General features: G+C 45.6%; 1 protein-coding gene across 4 annotated transcripts in view; it reads left to right on the top strand.

Moving 5' to 3' along the window:
* ENOX2 (ecto-NOX disulfide-thiol exchanger 2) overlaps window positions 1-23,375 on the top strand; it is an 82,990-nt gene that overhangs the window by 6,641 nt on the left and 52,974 nt on the right. For all 4 annotated transcript variants that reach the window (XM_044682456.1, XM_044682455.1, XM_044682454.1 and 1 more), the window contains exons 2-6: window positions 1,763-1,918; window positions 15,020-15,226; window positions 16,778-17,011; window positions 20,680-20,892; window positions 22,160-22,266. In XM_044682456.1, coding sequence (XP_044538391.1) covers window positions 1,763-1,918; window positions 15,020-15,226; window positions 16,778-17,011; window positions 20,680-20,892; window positions 22,160-22,266 — 917 coding nt within the window. The remainder of the gene's footprint in view (window positions 1-1,762; window positions 1,919-15,019; window positions 15,227-16,777; window positions 17,012-20,679; window positions 20,893-22,159; window positions 22,267-23,375) is intronic.

Below are 23,375 nucleotides of genomic sequence, written 5' to 3'. Positions count from 1 at the left end.
TCCCTCTCTGTCTCCTCTCTTTCTCTTTGTGCGTCTTTCTCCTTCTGTCTGACTCTCTCATATATGCCATGCATACAACACACGGAACACACACAGGCCATATATATGTACAAACACAAAACACATAGAGCCCAGTAGCCACATACACAGAACTCAACATATACCATGTAGACATACGCCACACACACAGGTACAACAAAATATCCAGCACAAAGACACAGCTATAAACACATGCCATCTACGGTACAAACCAGAGTACACACACTGTACGCCCATCTCTCTTCCATACTCCATGCTAAAATGATACATGCCACACTTGTACATATGACCCACATGCTACATCACTACAGGCACAACACACAGTCCACCACACACGCCACATACCCATACCCACTACACTTACACATACACACATCACATGCACACACGGTATCCAAACAGCACACACACATACATACACACTCACCACAAGTAGAGCCTGCAGACTTGTACACATACCTCATGCACATATGACAGACACCACCCATGTGTATACAAACCCTCAACTGCCATGCCACATAAGCACGCAAGATACACAACACACATACAAACAAAATACACCCTCACCATAAAGAGATACCATGCTTGTAGTTGTCCACACACCTTGTATACACACAGCACACACACAAACATGACACCCCCCCACTCCTATACATACACAAACCCACACATAGAAATACAACACAAAGAGGCAAAGTGCACAACCCATATACAAACATGATGCACATCGTGCATATATGCGTACATATATATGGCTACATATTTCCCAGTGATCTAGTGATCTAGGTAGGCCTGATTTAGAACCCTCTCCCCACCCTGGCTGTCCTCCTGTAGCACCCAGAGGTGAGTGCAGCCTTGCCCATGTCCATGCATGGAGCAGAGCAGAGGGGGACTTTCTGGCCTGCCCTGGCACTCTGTTGCCTCCACTGAGCTTGGAGCTCCCCAAGAGCCTTCTCAGTGGCATGGGGCTCACTCTTCTCTCTCTGAGCCTTTAACTTCTCCAATTGGCAGCATTGGTGAGGCAGTGACACTTTAGTTGTTCCCCTGACGTAGCTGGCAGCCCTCCATACCTTAATAGGTGATTTGCTGCACTGATATGATCAAAGGAAACCGTTCCCTTGCCTTGCTGGGCCCAGCTTCTCCATTTGGCACCAGATCTGTCCTTCTTGGGGTGATCGGAGACCCTGGGATTTGGCTGGCCTCACCTGTGGGAAATAAAGGTGACTCCTTGTCTCCCCAGGGCATCAGAGGAGCATTTCAGTAGAGGCAGACAACATCCTAGCAGACCATCTGAAACATGAGCCCAGAGGCTCTGGCCCTCCCCAGCCATGGATGCTATCTCTTTGACACGCCGGAAAGTGTATGAGAGTCAAGTCTGTACTGTGTGATCCTTAGCAATCCTCCTGAGCTTCAGTTTGTCCTGTATAAAACAAGAAGACTCCTTGTCTCCCATGTCATTCTGTATACAGTGCTCATAGACCATCCACATGAAGGAGGACCAAGGACCATTACCCGTCACCAATCTCCCAAAGCATAGCTGCTCCTTTACTGTCCCCACAGCTCAGTGGACCTGCTTCCATGATGGCAGGAACAATTGAGTGACTTCCTGTCTTCTGCAGGCCAGGCAGCAGTCAGTCATCATGCAGTTATTATGTACCAGGCACATGCTGAGGAAAGGGCCAGCAGCATCACGTGTCGTTCTTTGTTTCTCCTTTGCTTTTAGATTTTGATCCAGCTCTCGGAATGATGACAGGAATCCCACCAATCACACCCATAATGCCAGGCTTGGGGATCGTTCCCCCTCCAATTCCTCCTGACATGCCAGTGGCCAAGGAGATAATACACTGCAAAAGCTGCACTCTTTTCCCACCCAATCCAAGTAAGTCCCTTCCCACCAATTTTCTCATTTCACGTGGCTGAATACCTACAAAATGCTTCATTTTTCTCAAAGGAATCCTGACTTGAGGCCTTCATAAGATATCCGGGCTTCCCCAGGCCTACCAACATTACCTGCTCATGCACAGCCTGGAGGGTAGAAGGAACAGTCTTCCAGGGAGCGAGTGGTATCATCCCAATGATAAATGGCATAACCTCATCTCAGGCTTCCCAGAATGGGTGGCATGGTGTCCTAGCCTTTTGAGACGTTAACACGTGAAAATATGTGAGAAGGAAAACCAGTCATTTGAGTACAACTGATACAAAATGGTCAGCAGAACATTCCACTATGTATAGTCTCTCCTTTTCCTTTTAACCAGTCAGTAAGCATTTATTAGCACCTGTTGTATGCCAGGAATTGTGCTAAGTGGCAGAGACACCAAAAGAGGCAAAAAGGCAGTCTTTGCCCTCTAGGAACCCAGAATCTAACAGAGGAGACAACAAGCAAACAGACATATACAAGAGACAGTCCCTGCTGGCTGGGGGCTCCCAGTCTAACGCTAGCCCGCATGTTAGGGTTGGGCACACTCAATCTGTTCTTCACTTAGCCAGTGCACATAAGAAAATACATATGATGCTCTGCAAAGGAACTGTCACCATCAACCAAATAATGGGATGTGACTCTAGTATCTTAAAATTCAAATAACAAAGGTTGGATTGGAAACACAGTGGCCCGTGTGAATGAAGAGAAGCAAGTCCCTCTTCTGGCTCATACTTTTTGTGTGACTTTGGACCAGTCACCTAACCCGTCTCTGTCCTCCAAGTCACAGAAGTGGTACTGAGCTGCATCCTTTTAGTTTTCCCAACAAGGGATTGCTTACACCAGTAAAATCATAGGCAGGCCTAAACAGACCACCAAAATGGTTGTTTGAACCTGCAAAGAAATGTTAAACGCATTTAGGTAGCATGGAGACAGGTGCCTCCTGTCCAATGCCAACACTTGGTTCTACTACAACATGCTCAGCTGAAACTCTGCTGACTCGCCAGAATGAAGGGAGAAGTAGGTGACATCACAGCAAGATTTCATAGTGAGGAGACAAAGATTGATCCTGATGTATTAATGGCCATTTCTTACAAATGGCGGTTAACATCAATACAACAAGCATTTATTGACTAGATGCCAAGCACTGTGCCCTCTAGGTGTTGGGGATGCAAAGATACATGCCCAGGTCCTCTGGGAACTTCTTTAGATGGCACATGGTATAGGATTGACTTTTTTAATGCTTTGGTTTCCCCCAAAAAAATCAGTTGCAAATTCAAATCTGATAGATTTAAACTTGGTTCAGACACTAGCTATGTGAGCTTGAGCAAGTCATTTCACCCTGCTTGCCTTCATTTCCTCCTCTGACAAATGAACTGGAGAAGGGAATAGCAAATCACTCCAGGATCTTTGCCAAGAAAGCTCCAAATGGGGTCATGGAGATTCAGCCACAACTGAACAATACAAATGTGTCAAGACTCTGTACCAAATGCTGGAGATAAAAAAGAAAGGCCAGAAATACAAAAGGAGCCCCTGTCCTCAAGAAGCTCCCATTATAAGCGGTAACCTAATATGTCAAATATCTAGCTCTATGCACACTTTTACAGACTGGATGGAAGGCAGTCTGACAGGGAAAGGCCCTGGCAACTGGGGAGAATGAGAAGGGCCTCCTGGAGAAGAAGGTGGGGTTTGAGCTGAGTCTTAAAGGAATCCAAGGGTCAGAGGTGAGGAGAGGGAGCATTGCAGGCATGGGGGATGGCCAGTGCAAAGAGTAGGGAAAGGGAAGGGAATAAACATTTATACAGGACCTACTATGTGCCAGGCATTGAGCTAAGCACTTTACAACTGTTATCTCATTTGATCCTCACAACAACCTTGGGAGGTATGTGCTGTGGTTGTTATTATTATTATCCCCATTTTACAGATGGAGAAACTGAGGCAGACAAGTTCAGTGACTTGCCAAGGGTCTCACAGCTAGTAGGTATCTGAGGCCAAATCTGAACTCAGGTCTTCTCAACTCCAGTGCTCTAACCACTATACCTGCCACCTAGAAAATGGAATGTTAAGTGTGAAGAAGAGCTAGTAGGCACTCAGTGCAGCTGGCGAGGTGGAGAAGGGGGCAGATGGTGAAGGGCTTTAAATGCTGTTTGATCAGGCAGCTGTTAGGAGCTTACTCAATAGGGAAGTGGCATGGCGCAAGCTGGTCTTTAGGAAGATGATGACAGCCGAGAGGATGCTAGATTGGAGTAGGGAGAGAGTCGAGGCAAGGAGACCAGTTAGGAAGCTGTGGCAGGATGGAGGTGTGAGGTCATGGGGAGCCTACCTTCAAGTGATATCTGTGTCAGTGGACAGGATGTTCGTGAGAGGTGGTAGGAAGGGAGAAATGACAAGATCTGAGTTCTTCTCAACTCCAGGGTCAAGTTGGAGACTGAGGATAAGTCGGGAGTAGGTCATGACTTGGCCAGTCATTAGGACGCTAAAGAGGGGAGAGTTTAGGGGGAAAGCAAATGAATTTTGTTTCAAACACATTGAGTTTTAGATACCTCTGAGACATCTATTTTCCAAAAGGCGATTGGCTACTTGAGAGCGGCTGAGGGGGGATGAGCCTAAGCTCAAATTCTGTCTTGAACATATACTGTTTGGGTGATTCTAGACTTTCAGTGAGGTGCTTAGCAGATGGAGTCTCTTCATCCAGGACTTCCTATAATTTCATAAACTCCCAAGCCCCATCCCTCGCCCTCTCTGCCAACTCAGCCAGTCCAACTCTGGGTTATCCTTGGGCATAACAGACCTAATTAACAACTTCAGGGCTGAGACAAGGCTGGCATTTTGGTTTGGAAGTTACCTATTACTAGCTTCTAACCCACAAAGGTAGCTGACATCCCGGGCAGTCACCACTCACTGGACTTGGATGACTCTGGCAGGGAAAGTGAGGCTGATGACTTTGTGCTACTTTGCCTCACTTCAATCCAGTTCACACACAAGTCAAGACATCATCCCATGACATTACTTGGATCTCTTCCAAATAAAGGAAGAACAAGTCATAACCCGGGAAAAGGTACTCAGAACCCAAAGTGGCAGAGGCAGGAAGCTTGCCAGGGTCTACAAATGCCTTCAAGCCACAGAAATTTTTTAAGACCCTTCAAGGAATCAGCTCCTGGCTCCTACCTAATGTTCTTGTCTTAAACTTATATGGATCCCTGAGCTCAACAAACAACTTTTGCCTATCTCAGGCCTCAGATCTTGGTGTTCCACAGACCCTCTAGTACCAACTTGGCTCTACTTTTTGGTTGACTTTTCTTTGCCTCTCAGCCAGGCCTTGCCTCCTCTGTTTTAGACTGGGAAGATTGTCTTGCCCTGGAGAGTAAGACCAGAACCAGGCAAGCAGACCTCAGGGCCTTCCCTCTCTGCCTTCTCCAGTCAAACTTCCTCAGTTGTGAGCTGGCTGGCCCACTTCAGGAATAGGGGAACATTTGGCCTGGGATACCCATTCAGCAAGAAGATTGCTGACAGGTCCATTAGTGTCAGGAAAAGGGTGACTTCTGGGAAGAATGCTGGTTTTAGAACTGAGCTCCAAATCATATTCCTGACACAGCTTAGAGAAAACTGAGGTTCTGTTTCTATTCCAGCCTTTAGGATTTGGGTCCCATTAAAGGAGCTTAGATGGCTCTTCATCTTGTGAAGCAACTTCCCTACCCATCTGGTTTTTGCCCCTGTATCCTTTAGGCCTAACCTAGTAGTACCTGTCTTGATAATGTTCATTGAATCAAATTGCCACAGTGGGGAAAAAACCTGGGAAGCCGGCCTTAGTTGTATGCTGAATGTGCAAGATCTCAGGCCCCCCAAAATGGTCATCATCATAGCACCATAGGCTTCATGCTGATAAGGGCCTCACACCCTCTGATCCAACCTGACCCCTGCCCTCCTCATTTTACAGAAGAGAAAATTAAAGCGCAAGTTGGGGAAGGGGCTTGTCCAAAGTCACACAACTAGGAAGTGGCAGAGTATATTAGCACTTTGTCTAAAGGTGAGAAATAAGAACTCATTGGGTATAAAGCAGCTGGTTGTGGTCAAGGGGTAAGATTAACATTCAAGAGACCTTAGGGGACACACACACACTCACTCACTCTCTCTCTCTCTCTCTCTCTCTCTCTCTCTCTCTCTCTCTCTCTCTGTAAAGTTACAGTTGGGGAAGTTGAAACCCTGAGAGCATTCTTCCTAAGGAAATTATTTAGATCTGGAAGATACCTCAGAGGCCATTGAGTCAAGTGAGGACCTTGGGGCCCAGAGGGCAATTATGACTTGCTCTACGTGACATAGGTTAGAAGCGTCAGAGGCAGGACTCAAACCCAGGGCCTCTTTTGTTGTTATTCAGTTGTGTCCAACTCTCTGTGACCCCCTTTTTGGGGTTTTCTTGGCAAAGATTCTGGAGTGGTTTGCCATTTCCTTCTCCAACTCATTGACAAATGAGGAAACTAAGGTCTGGGGAGGGGAAATGACTTGCCTAAGGACACATACATAGGTGGCAAGCAGTTGAGGTAGGTCTTCTAACTTGAGAGTCAGTACTCTTTCTACTAGGACACACTGCCACCCTTTCCCTTCCTTCCTGCCCACCTAGCTTTTCTCCTCTGAACATAGAAGAGTTAGACTAGAACATCATTCAAGTCTCTCCTCATTCTAATACTACTTCTCTGGGCTTTGGTTTCCCCCTCTGTAAAATGAAGGGATTGACTTAGATGGTCTCCCTTAGGAGAATTTGAGTTCTTTGAGTTGACGATTTGTTTTGTTTTTGTCTTTGTGTCCCCAACACCTAGCCCAATGGCAGCTCCATTTTCTCTATACATAATCAATTGAATTGAATGATCTCTGAGGACTCTGCAGAGGCTGACACCCTCCCATCCCAAGATTCTAAGCTTTGTGACATCACTCCCTTTTGTGTAGGTCATGTCCAGGCATATGGAGAAAGCCATCTTCTTACTCCTCTACCAGGCTGATCCAATTAAAGAGAAAGTAGATGGAGTATTAATAAAGATTCCCCAGCCTCCTTATTTCTCTTGATCATTGGAGATTACATTAAACCAAATCTAACCTCCCATTGATTATCTAGGGGGCTGTCTATCTTGGAGTGGCTAATAAAATCATCTGAAATATCTCTCAGTATGGAAATACTAGTACATGATCTCCACAGCTCCTTTAAAAACTGGCCAACTTTGTATCACCAATGCTCAGGGCCCCTACTTACCCACTAAAGTGGGCTGCCAAGATAAGCTGAGAGATTCTGGCAGCGGCTCTTCTGTCCTCTGGTATTAGCAGAGATGGGCACTCTCTGTGTTCTCCATAGGTTCTCAGAGATTCTTACTATTCCTCTTGCCAACCTCAGGTGGTGACCGGAACTACATGGGCCCCTGGCCCCACTACTTGAAGTCACTACCAACTTTGTATATGGCAGATCTGGATCGAGTGGGAGAAGCCCCAGATTTGGGGTCAGTGAAGAAAGACCAAGGTTCATATCTAATCTCTAGTATTTAATAGCTGGATCCCTCTGGGCTCCTGGGGCACTTTCCTCTTCCCTCCCTGGGCTTCACTTTGCAGGTTCCTTATCTGTTACACGAAGGACTTGGCTAGATGGTCTCTAAAAGTCCCTTCCATTCCATCCTTAAGTGATCTTCTCTTAGCATGAAAGGGCATGAGGTCACCTCCTGAAGGCGGGGACTGAAATCAGGCTTGGACTATCTGCCCCAGGGAAGAAGTCCTCATTGGTATTAATTGATTTGACTTCAGAGCAGCCTTCCACCTTCTAAAATGAGCTGATAGGATCATTGTGGAGTTTTGAAAACTCACCGTTAAGGCAGTCTTTGCATCTTAGACTAGCTACTTGTTACCTCTGTAACCCTATTCTATTAAATAAGGACATTGAACATCAGGGGTTCTTAATCTTTTTTGTGCCACAGACCCCTTAGCAGCAGAGCAAGGTTACTGATTATACTGAAGTTCCAAGGTCAGAGACCCCCCCCACCACCACCACCCCTACTACCAGCACCAGCACCAGCACCACTGAACTCTATCCACCCACCTCTGGCCCAGATGATCTCTAAGGGCCCTGTGACCAATTCAGTTGGAGCAGCATGGTTCCCTCCCCTCTTCCACCTTTAATTCCATCCTTAAATGGCCTTCTGTTAGGAGCTTTCCATGGAAAATTTGAGGTTTCCCAGTGTCTTTTCCTCTTCATATTCCCATCACTTTTACCACGATACCTGGTGCATAGTAGGCGCTTAATCCTTATTTATCTATTGATTGACTGAATTCAAGCCAGTAAGGGGCAGAACATTTTTATTACTAGAGACCCAGTGTGTTATGCTTAATTTATTTAATTTAATAGATTACTCCAGTAAAGGAAGGCCTGAAAATACCTAGGAAAGAATGCTCAGAAATGTAAACGTCTTGCTCTAGTCCCATCATCCCCTCCACCATCTAAAGCTCCCTGGAGGCCATTTATGAGGACTTGAGGCCACCTAGGAAAGGCCACTAAGCTGGGCATCCCTCTATGTCTTCCATCTCCTCCGCCAGTGAATGCTCCATGTCGTCTGGTCAAGTAAGGCAGTGGTCCCCTGCGATGTAGAACTGGGGAAGGCCTTCTTTCTGCTCTGTCATCTCCTTCGATGCCTGGATCTCTCCGGACGTCCTCAGAAGGGGTTCGGAAGCACCTTTGATTAGCCACTGGAATGGGCGGCGGTCTCACCCTGGCATCACCTCTGCCATCTGAACTATTACGAAGGGAACGCTGGAGATTTCCCCGGGGGCGGCCGTTGAGCCAGGGTACCTCTGGGCCATCTCCTCTGCCTGCCTGTTGCTCTGCTGACACCATCTCAGAGGTTTGAAGGCTGCTTGTGAAGGGTGCGAGGTGAGGGCGATGCTGCTGCCCTTTTACCCACTTCCCTGCCTGTAGTGCCTCTGAGGGGAGCCCAGGGAAGGCAGTTAAGGGGCTGCTTTGTGAGGCCCCACATTACCATGGCAACTTAATGTTGCCATACCGACATTCTAGGACACAATCAGGCAGATGAGAATTTTGAGGCCAGTTCATTCTTCCTGCTCTGTCATTGGCTGAGAGCTGACCATTCAAGCGAGGCTCCTCCCCCTCCTCACTGTACCTCCCACCCCCAGTCCCTGTTATTCTGTTCTGCTGCTCTGGGTATAAACTAGATGCTGCCTCCTTTTTTACAGTTTCAAATAGTGAGAATTCAAATACATGTGACCACTTCAGGGGTTTCATTAATTCACTAAGCAGGACCTGGCTGTGGAACCTCTTGTTCTGGCACCCTGTCCAGATCACTTCTGTTCCTTCTCAGCCTAGCCTGGCCCTTTTCTAACCCAATCTGGTTTCAATAGTGTGGCCAATATTTCAGCCAATCTGAAAGGAAACAGAGGCAAAGCTCTAAGCCAATAAGAGGTTTATTAAGAGGGACTTGTGTCTCTCTGCAAAGCTGGGTCATTAGGTTTCCTCTCACCTAAGACAACTGAATGAAAGTTTTCTTCCTTTTTTATATCCTCAAATCGCACCATTCAAGGTCACACTCATCCTAGGTCTCAGTGGGCAGGAGGCCCATTTGGGATGAATGGGTGAAATGCATTTCGGAACAATGCAGAGATCTATTGAACAGTAATGATTGGGTGTTGTCTTCCTGAAGGGGTGCCTCTGCGTTTTGTTAAGTCTTGATTGGTTGGGATGATCTTCAGTCTGATATACTTGGTCTAGGGGTCAGCACACTCCCAAAGCCCTGACCACTCATTATGTAGACATGCCTTATGTGGTTGATGAACTTTCCACTAACTTGATGAGTCACGGGAAGTAGCTAGATTTCTGCATAGTTTAAACTTTTGCCTTATGAAAAATTGTTCCTGGATTTCTATTAATCTTACTAAAATCTGGGACAATAATCACTTACTGAGGCTAAATACTGTTTAATTGTGATAACTCTAAATAAGAGTCACAGGGTCAGGGATTCTCTTTAATATCAACTCTGCTACATTCTGATTGATCTGCCTGGGCCTCACTTTCCTCATCTGCAAAATGAATGGGGCTAGACTTGACTAATAATGTCCATTCCAGCTTTTAATCTATGATCTTATGAATAATAACATATAATGCCTACTGTGTGCCAAGGACAGCTAGACGGTGCTACAGTGGATAGAATGCCAGGCCTAGAGCAAGGCAGACCTGAGCTCAAATCTGGATGCAGACACACAATAGCCATGTGACCCTGGGCAAGTCACTTCATCCCATTTGCCTCCATTTCCTCATCTATCAAATGAGTTGGAGAAAGAAATGGCAAACCAGTTCAGTATCTCTGCTTAAAAAAACCCAGACTGGTTCTCTCTCCAAGAATCAGACGCAACCGAAGAATGACACAACACTGCTATGTGCCAGGCACTGTGCTAAGCACTTTGCATTTATTCTCTCATTTGATCCTCACAATAACCCTGGGAGGTAGGGGAATAGTTGAGGAAATTGAGGCAAAGATGAAGTGATTTACCCAGGGTCACACAGCTAGTGTGCAGAGCCAGATTTGGACTCAAGTGCTCTATCCTCTGCTCCACTTAGTTGCCCCATGATCTTTTTAAGTCATTTTCCCCTCTCTGGCTTCAGATTCCCCATTTGTAAAATGAGGGAATTGGACTAGATGATCTGGAAGGACCTTTTTAGCTCCAAAGCCTGTGATCCTGTGGTCTTTGGCCTTCCTTATGCTAAACAGCCTCCGCAAGTAACTTCGGGTTTTCCTTCTGGAAATTTATATAGAATTCAACCTCCATAAATTTGCTGAAACCTGGCTTTCTTCTCCACTGGACACCACCTTACTTTCCACCCCTTGAATCCCAGGCCTTGGAAAGAAGTTGGCTTGCTACTTATTCCTTAGTATTACTTCCAGACCATTTCTCTGCCAGCAGCCCCTCAACAACCAATCCTTCCTTTAAATATCCTGGAAGACAGTCCAGCCAGTTACACCCCTCTCTCACCTAACCTTTGCCCTTTGATGTCTGTCATCTGACAGCCTCCAGGTCTCAGGGACAGATGAAGTCTATGACCCGCAGGCTTCCTTTTGCCATCGTCACCCTGGGGCATTTCAGGATTTGTACTGAAGACCATAGCTGGCTTCATAGTCTTTCAAACTCTTTAATGCTAGGGTCCTCTGTTTCTAATCTTCTGCAGCCCCGCAGGTCCATAGTCATACCAACCCTTCTCCTTCAGTTGCTATCGCACTACCTTTATGGTCCTCAGTGACAAAATTCCCCAACTTTTACCCTTCCACCTGTGGCCTACTCTCACCATGGCCTTCAATCTCCCAGTTCCTCCCTTTGGATCCCCATGACCAGAGCATTTGCCCTGGAATCCCACACTCTCTTGACTCTCAACCACTCTCCCCCAATAGTACAAAACCCTGGATAGCCCCTACCATCTACTTTCTCCATTTCTGTTCCTGGTTACTAAAGAAAGTCATGAAACTGAACTGATTTCGTCCATTACAAATTTATGTCACATGACTTCAGCCAGGCCCTCACTGCTACCAGCAACCTTTCTGTATACACTACAAAAGAGAATCAACATAAATAGAGAATCGATGTTGTTTTTGTTCAGTCGTTTTCAGTTGTGTCCAACTCTTCATGATCCAATTTGGGGTCTTCTTGGCAAAGATCCTGAAGTGGTTTATGATTTCCTTCTTCAGTTCATTTTATAGAGGAAAAAACTGAGGCCAGCAGGATGAAGTGACTTGCCAGTCTTCCTGTCTCCAGGCCCATCACTCTTTCCACTTCCCCAGGGAATCAATAATTAATCCGTTAATGTATATGGACTCCCTGTCATATCTTCCAATTCTCCTGTTTTCAACTTTGTTCCTTCTTTAAAGACTTCCAGGCCAATCCACCACACTCAGAACAAACAGCATTCTCCTTCTAACTTCATTCATTTGGATTAATGTTATCTGTTCTGACCTCCTTCTCTTCTCTACCCTGCCCCTGACTTATTTTCTCTTCCCTCTACCAGAGGAAGGAGTATCCATTGGGCTCCTTGCCAAGGCTAATCCTCCAACTGTGCCTTCTGTCCTATCTGCCCCCACCTTCTCTTCCTTCTTTATTCAGAGATCTCAGGGAGGAGATGGACCTGGCTTGGAATTTTGCCGTTTATTTCCTATGTGGCTTCTATCAAATGAAGAAATTAGGCTAGATGAGCTCTGATGTCCCTTCCAATTTTCAAGCTATCATCTTAGAAACTCTGATACTTAAGATCTGACCACACATCTGCCTCCCCCAGGGCCCAGCTTAAGACGCTGAGCAGATATTCCTGGGATTTGGGCCTAGAAGGAGATCTTAGCTCATCTCGTCCTTGAGGATGTAACAAGGTGGGGTTTGAACCTGGGTTCTTCATGATTCCACTTCCACTCTCCTATTGACTATGTCACACAGCCTCTCACTCAGAGAATAAACTGCCAACTCTCCAGCAAGGCTTGTGTTATCACTCTTCTTCATGTAGCAGCCTGCACTGCATCTGTTCCTATCTTCTCTGCTTTCAAGACCCAACTCAGGTCCCACCTCCTCTCTGAAACTTTCTCTGATCCCCTTATCTGAAAGGGATCTCTCTTCTCCATATTTATTGAGACCTTGGTCTCCATCTCCCTTTCTCTCCTCACATACTCTGGCTTGTATCTGATTATAAAGCTCACTTGAGGTAGGAACTATTATTGTTTTCATCTTGGGAAACCTCATGGCCAACACAGGGTCCCACATTTTAGAGGAGTTTTTGAAGTATCTGATTAATTGATTTTGGAAATCCTGGAATCTGGTGACACAAACACAGGTGGCAGGGTGGCACAGAATAAATGCCATAGTACCTGGGATCAGGAAGGACCTGAGTTCAAATCTGGCCTCAGACACTTAATAATTATGTAACCCTGGGCAAGACACTTCCCATCTGTCTCAGTTTCCTCATCTGTCTTTCAGGATTTTTGTAAAGATAAAATCAGATCATATTTGTAAGGCGCTTTACAAACTTTCAAGTGCCATATCAATGCTAGATATGATCTTCTTCATTGTCATCATTATCACTAACAAAATGAAAATAGGCCTCAGTTTTGATTCCATTGAAACTAAGAAGGCCCCATCTTGAAATCTTGGCACTGCTATTTACTAATGACATGACTATGGGAAAGTCCCTTTTTCCAGCTCAGTTCCCTCACCTATCAGATGGGGCAGGGAGTGGTTTGGCTTAGATAATAATCTAAAATCCTTTCCAGCTCTGACCCCACGATTTGGGTCAATGCTTACATTGGCCACCCTCAGCTTCTTCATTTGTAGAAAGACTCAAAGTTAACTTGCTCCTTCATTTGAGATTAAAGCTCCTTCCAAATCTGTAGCTCAGAATACTGGCAAGAGTGAATATACAGGGGGCAGCTGGGTAGCTCAGTGGATTGAGGGCCAGGCCTGGAGACGGGAGGTCCTGGGTTCAAATCCGGCCTCAGACACTTCCCAGTTGTGTGACCCTGGGCAAGTCACTTGACCCCCATTGCCTACCCTTACCACTCTTCCACCAAGGAGCCAATACACAGAAGTTAAGGGTTTTTTTAAAAAGAGTGAATATACACAAAGAGTGATAACACAAAAGCAATCCTTGCAGATCTAAAACCTAAACCCAGAAAACCTAGTAACCCACACATATCTTCTTGATGAATGACAGTCAAGAATTTTGACTAGAAACACTTTGATACCTATAAACAGTGAAAGGGGAATTCAGCAGGCTTGACAGCCACTGAATACTTACTGCCTGAGTTGGGAGAAAGTGCATTGTTCATGAAACAAGAGAACTGGCTGCTAAAGCACATTCTGAGTGACTACGTTCAGGAAACTTCTCTTGCCAAAGTTAACAATTTCCTCCACCAATCTTGCTTTCTTCATTCATTCTTCTTAACAACCCCTGGTGAAGCACCGACTATGTGCCACGAAAACACACCAGGTTCCAGGTAGATCAAAATGCTCTAAGAGCCAGTCCCAGCTCAGTAGAGGGTAAGAATCCAACATTGATGGTTAGAACACAGTGAATGTGTTAGAAAGAAGCCAATTGCCACATGAGCTCATTCATTCAACTGCTGTCTATATGATGCCTACTGAGTGCTAAGTTGGAAAAGATGGAGTGTACAAAGATAATTGAGACTTATTTCCTATCCTAGTCTGATGGTGGTGTTCCTAAAGCCTCCTACACATAACAAAAAAGAAGTTTCTTTTTCTTTGACTTCAGTCAACAAGTATTTAAGTACCTACTATGTGCCAGGCAGAATGCTAGAGGCAAGGAATACAAGCAGATGTGTTGCAAGGCTCAAAAAAGATAATGGTTGAAAGCTTAGAGAAATGCCAATTGTTGTTATTGTCACCAGGACACCAGTCTGGCAGTTGGTGGCTCAGTGGATAGAGCACTGACTTAAGAGTCTGGAAGCCTCAAGTTCAAATCCAGCCTCAGAGGCTTACTAGCTCTGCCCCAGAGAAATCACATAACCCCTGTTTGCCTCAGTTTACTCATCTGCAAAATAGGGTGAATAACAGCTCTTGCTTCCCAAGGTTGTTTTAGGATCAAGTGAAGACTTTGGGGGCAGGATCATGGGAGGAAAAGAAGGATATTTTTGTGCTTTGGTTGGCTTGGAAAACAATACGGATTAAATAACATCAAGAATTTTTGGAAATCATTTAGAGCTAGAAGGGACATATTCTTGAGGAGAGAAATGACTTGTCCAAGTTCATACAGGTATTAAGTAGCAGAAAAAGACTTGAATTTGTCTCCTAATTCATACTTTCCAGATTTTTGATGATTATAGTGTCAGAGAGTTATAATTGAAGGACTCTTGGAGATTATCTAATCTGATACTCTTGTTTTACAGGCGGAAAAAGGAAGAAATAAAGGACCAGACTCTTTTAGAGGTTCCTTTTCATTCTGAAATTCTGCAAATCCATGCTGTGGGTCCATTCTTAGGGAGCTCCTTGCTCTCTGGTGGGGACTTGGCCTGAGCATTTTCATTCTTTTCTTTTTAGATCTTCCACCACCTGCAACCCGGGAAAGACCCCCAGGATGCAAAACAGTCTTTGTAGGAGGTTTGCCAGAGAATGGAACAGAGCAGATTATCGTGGAAGTGTTTGAACAATGTGGGGATATCATTGCTATCCGCAAAAGCAAGAAGAATTTCTGTCACATTCGCTTTGCTGAAGAATTCATGGTGGACAAAGCCCTCTATCTCTCTGGTAAATGATCATGGGCATTGACCCCAAAGCCAGCACAGAAGGAAAAATCTGTCTGCTGCAGGGATGGTTTGTGTGAAGTTTTTCCACATCTCTTCCAGGGATTCTTTGCAGCTTTTTGGCATTGTCAGTCAGCCCCTTGCCCTCTGCTCACTTATGCTCCATCTGCTACCACTCACTAACCCTTGGGAACATCTGGGTGATTTAACATTAAAGGCAGCATGATAGAATAGAAAAGACACTAGATTTCGAGTCAGGGGAACCCAGGTTCAAATCACAGCTTTGCCACTTGCTAGCTGTGTGACCTTGGGCAAGTGTCTCTTCCACTCCCTGGGCCTCAGTTTCCTTTCTTGTACAATGAAGAAGTTGGGCTAGATCCATGCCTCTGAGGTCCCTTACAGTTTCGGGATGCTATGATTCTTCTTGAGGCCTCAGTTTCCTCCTAAACCAAATGGGCTGAATAATACTTATACTACCAACCACATGCATTTGTGTTAAGGAAAGCAGTAAGCTGCAAAATGTGAGTGAAATCAGTGCTGCTGTTAGGCTAAGGAAGCTCCTCAGGGAGGCCAATCATCCCCATCTTGGTGCTGTTTAGATTGTGGAGGCCTTTCCTGAAAGGGGTAACACATAATTGAACACATTGCTCCATGGCCAAAGACCAGAGGGACAGCCATTTCCCTAGCTTTGGACACACATCCTGCATTCAGTAGCTTTATGTCACCACCACCTCCCACTTCCTCACAAAGAAAACTATGCCCAGGGGGAATTGGGAGCTAGCCCTCACTGGAAGACCCCAAGCACTAATCAGATGCCCTACTTGTTTGGGGTGTTGTTAGAAGGAGATCTGTTCCAGTACAAGTAGACTTGCTGGCCGTGTGAACCCTTCCCTCGTGGAGCTTCTGCGACTGTTGCCACCTTCCTCCAAAGAGCTAAGAGGCCTTTTAAAATCCAATGTCCCTGGGGCAGCTGGGTAGCTCAGTGGATTGAGGGCCAGGCCTGGAAACGGGAGGTCCTGGGTTCGGATCCGGCCTCGGACACTTCCCAGCTGTGTGACCCTAGGCAGGTCACTTGACCCCCATTGCCTACCCTTGCCAATCTTCCACCTATAAGTCAATACACAGAAGTTAAGGGTTTAAAATTAAAAAAAAAAATCCAATGACCCTACTATCCTGTTGGCTTTACTTTAGAGCTGGAAGGAACACTCAAGATCAGGCTGTATGCTGTATACCTGTAGTGAGGAAAAGGCAGCAGCACTTTTAATTAGGAGTCCTGGGTTCAAATTCTGACTCTACAGTCAATTAGTCATGAGACCTTGGGCAAGCTTCTGAGGCTCAGTTTTCTCATCTTTATAATGAATGCCATTCATACTCCCTGCCTCCAAAAGTACTTTAGAAAAAGAAATGCCAAAGTGCTGGAGAAACAAGTTCCTTTTTGTGTTTGTGCTTGCATTATTAACTCCCCAAATTCTGCAGATCCTTGTAGGTGGCTTCCACTTCTGTCCTGAGCTGCTCTTCCCTACTCTTTTCTCTCTGTCCTGGCTCTGGCCATTAGGGTACCGCATCCGCTTGGGCTCAAGCACTGACAAGAAGGACACTGGCCGCCTCCATGTGGATTTCGCCCAGGCCCGAGATGACTTGTATGAATGGGAGTGTAAACAACGCATGCTGGCCCGGGAAGAGCGCCACCGCCGCCGTATGGAAGAAGAGCGCTTCCGGCCTCCATCTCCCCCTCCTGTTGTTCATTATTCAGACCATGAGTGCAGCATTGTGGCTGAGAAACTGAAAGGTAAAGGCTCTTCTTAAGCTTGGGCATCTCCCTTTTTAGTAAAGAACTTGACCTTTTCAAAATACCCCATATCATTTGCTTGTTCCCATCAAAATAATTTGCCTTCTGAGTAGACCTGCTCATGCCATGGCTCACATATCTGCAATAGCTCTATTTTTTACTGATTTAAGTTCAGGCTCTTCTGCTTGGTATTCAAGGCCCTCCACAAGCTGGCACCTTTCCATTTCAATCTCATTTTAGTCTCTGTCCCATCCTGTGTTCTCCAGTTACACTGCATAACTCTTTGTTGTTAATGATGGTGATGGCTGGTGTTCTTAAAGGATACTATGGGCCCTCCTCTCATTATTCTTCCCCAATTTCGGGAATGTCTTCCTTTCCTCCCTTTGCCTTTTAAGGTTTTCGCCTCCCCTTATTTTACAGTAAGCTTACCCTGGTATAATGGGTAGAAAGTTAGCTTTGAAGCCAGAAGATGCTGGATTAAGTCCTGCCTCTAACACCACCTGCCTGTAAGATTCTAGGCAAGTCATTTAACTCCTCAGTGTTCTAGACATATCTCTAAGATAAGAAATAATGGAAAAGGTGCTTCCCTGGCTTGGTAAAAGTATTTTTGCTTGAGATCTGGGAGTTCCCTGTGCCAGTGACATCCCAGGTCTAGTCCCTGTCCCTTAAAAACCCAACTTTGAAAGCTCTCTCTGACCCTTTCCTTTATTGAGAATGACCTACCATCTCCTTCCTGCCACTGACTAGATGTGTGACCATGGACAAATCACTTACCCACTTTAGTCCCCAGTTTCAACATCTACAAAATGATGGGGCTGGACTAGATGATGTTGAAGAGCCTTTCCAAGTCTATAGCCTAGAATTGACTTAGCTTAGGTAGCAATTTATTCATGCCCTCACTAATGCGCTTACAACTAACATTCACATAACCCATACTATGAGCCAGATGCTGTGTGAGGTATTGTATTAATATTCTCATTTGACTCTTACAACTCTAGGAGGTAAGTGCTATAATTATCTCTATTTTACAGATGAGAAAACTGAGGCAGACAGACGTAAGTGACTTTTCCAAGGTCATACTACTGGTATCTGAGACCATATCTGACTCTAGGCCCAGCTCTGCCCTGTGTCACTTAACTGCCTATTTATCATGTACTATTAGAACTATAGCTATCCGTGTATGTAGGGTAGCCAGTGGATAGAGTGCCTGCCCAGAGTCAGAGTGACTACTCCTCCTGAGTTCAAATTGAGCCTCAGGTACTTCCTAGCTGTGTGACTCTGGAAAAGTCACTTAACCCATTGACCTCGGTTTCTTCATATGTAAAATTAGCTGGAGAATAAAATGGTAAAACACTCCAATACTTTGCCAAGGAAACCCCAAATGGGGTCATGGAGAGTTGGACCTGACTTAAAATTACTGAACAACAAAAATCTATGTGTGCATCTTATTTCCCTACTAGACCATAAGCTCCATAGGGCAGGGACTCTTGTCTTATCTAAACTTTGTTTCTCCTCCAACACTGAGCCGACGTTGCCCTGCACACAGCTGGCACCAAGTGAATGTTTCTTTTTTTTAAAAAACATTTATTAATATTCATTTTTAACATGGTTACATGATTCATGCTCCTACTTTCCCCTTCACCTCCCCCGCATCCCCCCCACCCATGCAAAGTGAATGTTTCTTGAATGCTTTTCTTCCACAAATGAGTAAATTGTCCTCTCCCCTGGGAAAGGCCCCTCCCCATGCTGGAGATGTATGGCCTGCTTCATCTCTGATAGATTACAGCTTGTAATTAGAAGGGCAACAGTGGTGTGTTAGAAAGATCAACCCATTACCCCCACCTGTTGTCAGTGAGCTCAGGTTTCTTTCCTTCTCTCAACCTTTGCGTTTTCCTCTTTAGAGTGAAGGGTTTGAGTCCGATGATCTCTAAGGCCCTTTCTGACTCAAGATCCCATGAGTTTGTCCTTTCTCTACTTTTCCTACTCAGATCCTCCATTGCCCCAAATCAAGGGTTTCCCTCAGATAGGAGGAGTAGCTGCTTTCATGCTTCCCCTCCCCCTTAGTAAACGAGACCTGCAGGCCTCCAATTCCTCACATGAGCTAGAAATAGGGTTCTGAGGGGTCACTAAGAATGACTAAACCTTTTCTCTAGACTCAGAGCATGGAGACTCCAGTAGGAACCAAGCTGCCTTGACTACTGTATACAAGGAGACAACCTCCTCAGCATTACTAGAAAGAGTGCAAGTCCTTGGTCAATTCTTTTGACTTCTCTGGGCCCCCCTTTCCTTCTCTGAAATGAGCACAGTCATCCTTGGGCTACCTACCTCTCAAAGTGCTTGGTGGAAAGAACTTTGGGAACTTTAAAGCACTCTTCTAAGCCTTCAAGTATAAACAGAGAATCAGAGATCTCTTTTAAATTCTCCAATACCATTTTATTTTTTGCCAATTATACGTGAAAAACTACTTTTGGCTTTTGTTTTTGAACATGTGGGGTTCCAAATTTTCAATATGAAAAAGAATCTCTGTACTGTAACGCTCTGTTTATTAAGGGCCAGATCCACTCTACAGCCTTATGAAATCAGGGTAAGTTTTGTCATTTTCCAATTTGAATGATTTTTAGAATGTTGATCTCTGCAAACCAAGCACCAAGCACAAGGCCTGGGGCTCAGTCAATAGGTGGGGACTGACAAATTCCTCACCGGAATGATGACCTGGCCACCAGCTGAGGGACCATTTGTTCAGCCATGGCAACTCATCAGAACCATCTCCCCAGGCCTGCCCAGACCTATGATCTACAGTTAGGGGTAGGGAAGCATCCACAACCAGAAAGTCATCCATGCCGATCCTATTGATATGCATGGAGTAGCAGGATTAGAGGAGTGACAAGCTCCCTGGCAACTGTAAAGGCTAAAAATTATCATGGTTGGGCTTAATATTCAAAAGGGGTGGTTGCCAGGAATTGATTACCCAATTCCAAATGATTTTTAGCAATTTATTTATAAAATAGAGGGAAAGAGTGAAAGTAGAGAAATGAGAAGAGGGCAAAATAAGAGATCTAGCTTAACGAGCTAGACTATGTGTTCAAACCCTGGCTTTACTCTGGCAGGGCTCCAGAGGCCCCAGCCGGACAGCCTAAAGGTCAATTAACAAGGGTTTTAGCCAGGAGGCCTCCTCCCGATCAAGGAGCCCCTCCAGAAGCTAGTACCTCCAGGGGAGCTAAAGAAGGGAGTCAGCCTTTTTTCACTCACCCACGTGATAGTTCTAAGGAGGAATATAAAGCAGTCCAAGGTCCTCAGCCAGAGCTCCTCCAGGTCCAGTTCAAGACCAAAGAGAGAGGTGTCCCTGGAACTTCTTGCAATTTATAAAGACCATTTCTTTCATCACTTCCTGTGCCTTCCTCTCATTTCACATGTACCAATTACAACAAAGGCTTTGCTTAGAACTGCCCAAGGGGCAGTCGGTCGATTCTGATTCATCACCCACTCTTGCACACGTGGGTCACAGACCTCCCCCACTTGAGGATTAAGTGAGCTGTTTACACTTTTGATGATTAAATCTAAAAATAGGCAGGGTAGGATTAATCCCACCTTCACATAACTAACCCATGGAGGAGCCAGTTTGGGTCCTGAGCAGCTGTGAAGACTTGAAGGATTCTTCTTTTCCTCAGATGATTCCAAATTCTCTGAAGCAGTGCAGACCCTGCTCACCTGGATAGAGCGTGGTGAGGTCAACCGCAGAAGCGCCAACAATTTCTACTCCATGATCCAGTCAGCCAACAGCCACATCCGCCGCCTGGTCAACGAGAAGGCAGCTCATGAGAAGGGTATGGAGGAGGCCAAAGAGAAGTTCAAGCAGGCCCTAGCAGGAATCCTTGTCCAATGTGAGTTGTGCTCTCATTCTTTTCTCTCTCCTTCCTCTGTCTCTTTCTGTTTCACTATCTCTTCTTTCTTTTCCTCTCTGTCTCTTTTCTTCTCTCTTCCTCTCTCTCCCTCTAATCCTTTCTCCTCTGTCTCTCCCTGTTTCCTCTCTGTCCCTCTCTCTTTTATCCTTTCTCTCCATCTCTCCCTATTCCTTTTTCTTTTTCTGTCTCTTCTCCCCTCGCCTCTCTCCATATTTCTACTCCTCTCTCCTCTCTTTCCTTTCTTTTCACTGTCTCCTCTCTCTACAATGTCTTTCTCTTTTTCTCTCTTTCCTTTCTCCTCTCTTTACTCTCTCTGCTTTGTTATCTCTCCCTCTCTCTCTTCCTCTTTCTCTATCTGCTTTCTCTCCTTCTTTCTCCATCTCTTTTCTCTCTTCCTTTCTATCTCTTTTTCTCTGTTCCTCTTTCTCTTTTCTCTTTCTTTCCCTTTTTTCTCTCTCTTCTCCCTCCCCCACCCATCTCTCTCCTCCCCTGCCTTCCTCATTCATCTCCCCTCCTACAAATAAACCTTTCTATTTTAGATGAGAGAAAAAAGCTAATAAGTAGGCAAACTAACTTCCCTAAAAGCCCTGGGTTCTAAACCTGGCTTTTCCACTTACCTGTTTTGTCACTTTGGGCAAGTCCCTTCTAGAATCTTACCCTTACTTCTTTCCCTGAAGGCATTTGCTTAGCACTGTGCTTGGCCCTAAAGATAGAAAAATGACAAGTGATGCTGGCCCTGCCCTAGAGGACCTTCTGAAGTTGAACTATCACCATTAAGCCCTATTTCAACTCCAAAGCCAATGAACCCTGCTCAGATGGTCCTTCCCAGCCATACATTCCCACCCTCCATCCTTCCCCCTGAATCTGCCATGAATTCTACCAACAACTTCCCTTTCCTCAATAGCTTTCAGGCTTTCCACATTCTTTCCTCACAATATCCCTGTGAGCAGCATTCTGATACTCTCCCCATTTTGCAAATGAGGAAACTGAGGCCCACTGATGTTAAGGGTTTCACCAAAGCCACCCCACTCCCCTGTCAGCATGTATTCCACTCTCCCACCATCCCTTTCCTCCCATTGGCTATTGATGAGGTAGCCCTCCCAGCCCCTTCTGCTGAGCCTGGCTGCAGCCCAGCCCAGGAGAGCAGCTAATGGGCCAGCCACACCTGCCTGATTCCCTTCTCTCCCTCTTTTCCTCCTCTCTGGATGACCTCTGGCTTCATGCAACTGTTGGATTCCCTCAACAGTCGAGCAGATAGTGGCTGTTTACCATTCTGCCTCCAAACAGAAGGCCTGGGACCATTTCACCAAAGCCCAGCGCAAGAACATCAGTGTGTGGTGCAAACAAGCTGAGGTGGGTAACTTTGGATTCTGTTTAGTCCCCACACCAGGAATGCTCTCTCTACTTCCCAGCTTTTTGACTGGGAACCCCTATCAGCTGGGAATGAAGTAGTGGCCCCAATGAGATGCCATCCCCAGAATGTGTGTTTCTTTTCCATCTCCACAGAGATGGTCAGAAATGCACTTAGTTTGTCTCAGATCTTGTTCCACTGAACGAAAAGCTTGGTGGGGCAAACAGGGCCAGGATCCTGCTAAGTCTCCCCTTCTCTAAGACAGAGGGGCTTGTGTGCAGTGATAATGAATAGTCTGGGCTTAATTAGATTGGGTCTATGTATTGATATGATAGAGTGGAAAGAGCACTTGATTGAGAGTGAGGAAATCTGGGCCCAAATCCTAGCTCTTTTACTGACAAAACTTTGTGGCTTTGGGCAAGTCATTTTAATTTAGAAAAGACATTGATGGAAGGGCAACCAGGATGATGAATGGCCTCAAGACCACACAATATGAGGAAATGTTAAAGCAACTGGAGAATGTTTAGCCTGGAGAAGACTTCCACCCTCTCCATGTATAAGAAGGGCAGGTGTGGAAGGGGGATTCTTTTTAGCCTCCCAAAGAACAGAACCACCAGTAGTTGGGGGGGGGCGTTCCAAAGAGGCCCATTTCAGCTTGAATTAAGGGGGAGAAAATAATTTCTTAATAATGGAACTGTCCCAAAATACAGTAGGCTGCCCCTTCTCCTCCCTCTCTGCAAGGCCTCAGGCAGAGGCTAAGGGATGGTGGAGATCCAACTCTGGAATTCCAGGATTTCTCCAGTGTAAGATGGGAGTGCTTCTTTTAATACTGACTCCACAGGGCTGTCATTGAGAGAATGTTTTGCCCATTTTGGAATGCAAAGAAATGGGGAGGTCTAGTGACATCTTTATTCAAGGGTTCTGACTGTCACATGCAAACACTGCTTAGTTATCCCAGGGCAGCAAGCTGACTGAGCCCTTTGGCTGAGACTCTGCTTTCATATCAAAGACAGCCTGTGTCTGTTCTGAGTACGAAGGCCAGAACATATAACTTGGGGATATGACAGGGATGGACAAACAGATGGACATGATTGCAAGCAGAGCCAAAAAG

This window comes from Gracilinanus agilis, chromosome X, assembly GCF_016433145.1.
Source record: "Gracilinanus agilis isolate LMUSP501 chromosome X, AgileGrace, whole genome shotgun sequence".
Classification (NCBI taxonomy): domain Eukaryota; kingdom Metazoa; phylum Chordata; class Mammalia; order Didelphimorphia; family Didelphidae; genus Gracilinanus; species Gracilinanus agilis.
The sequence above is the reverse complement of the archived record's forward strand: the minus strand, read 5'-3'. Positions and strand labels throughout refer to the sequence as shown.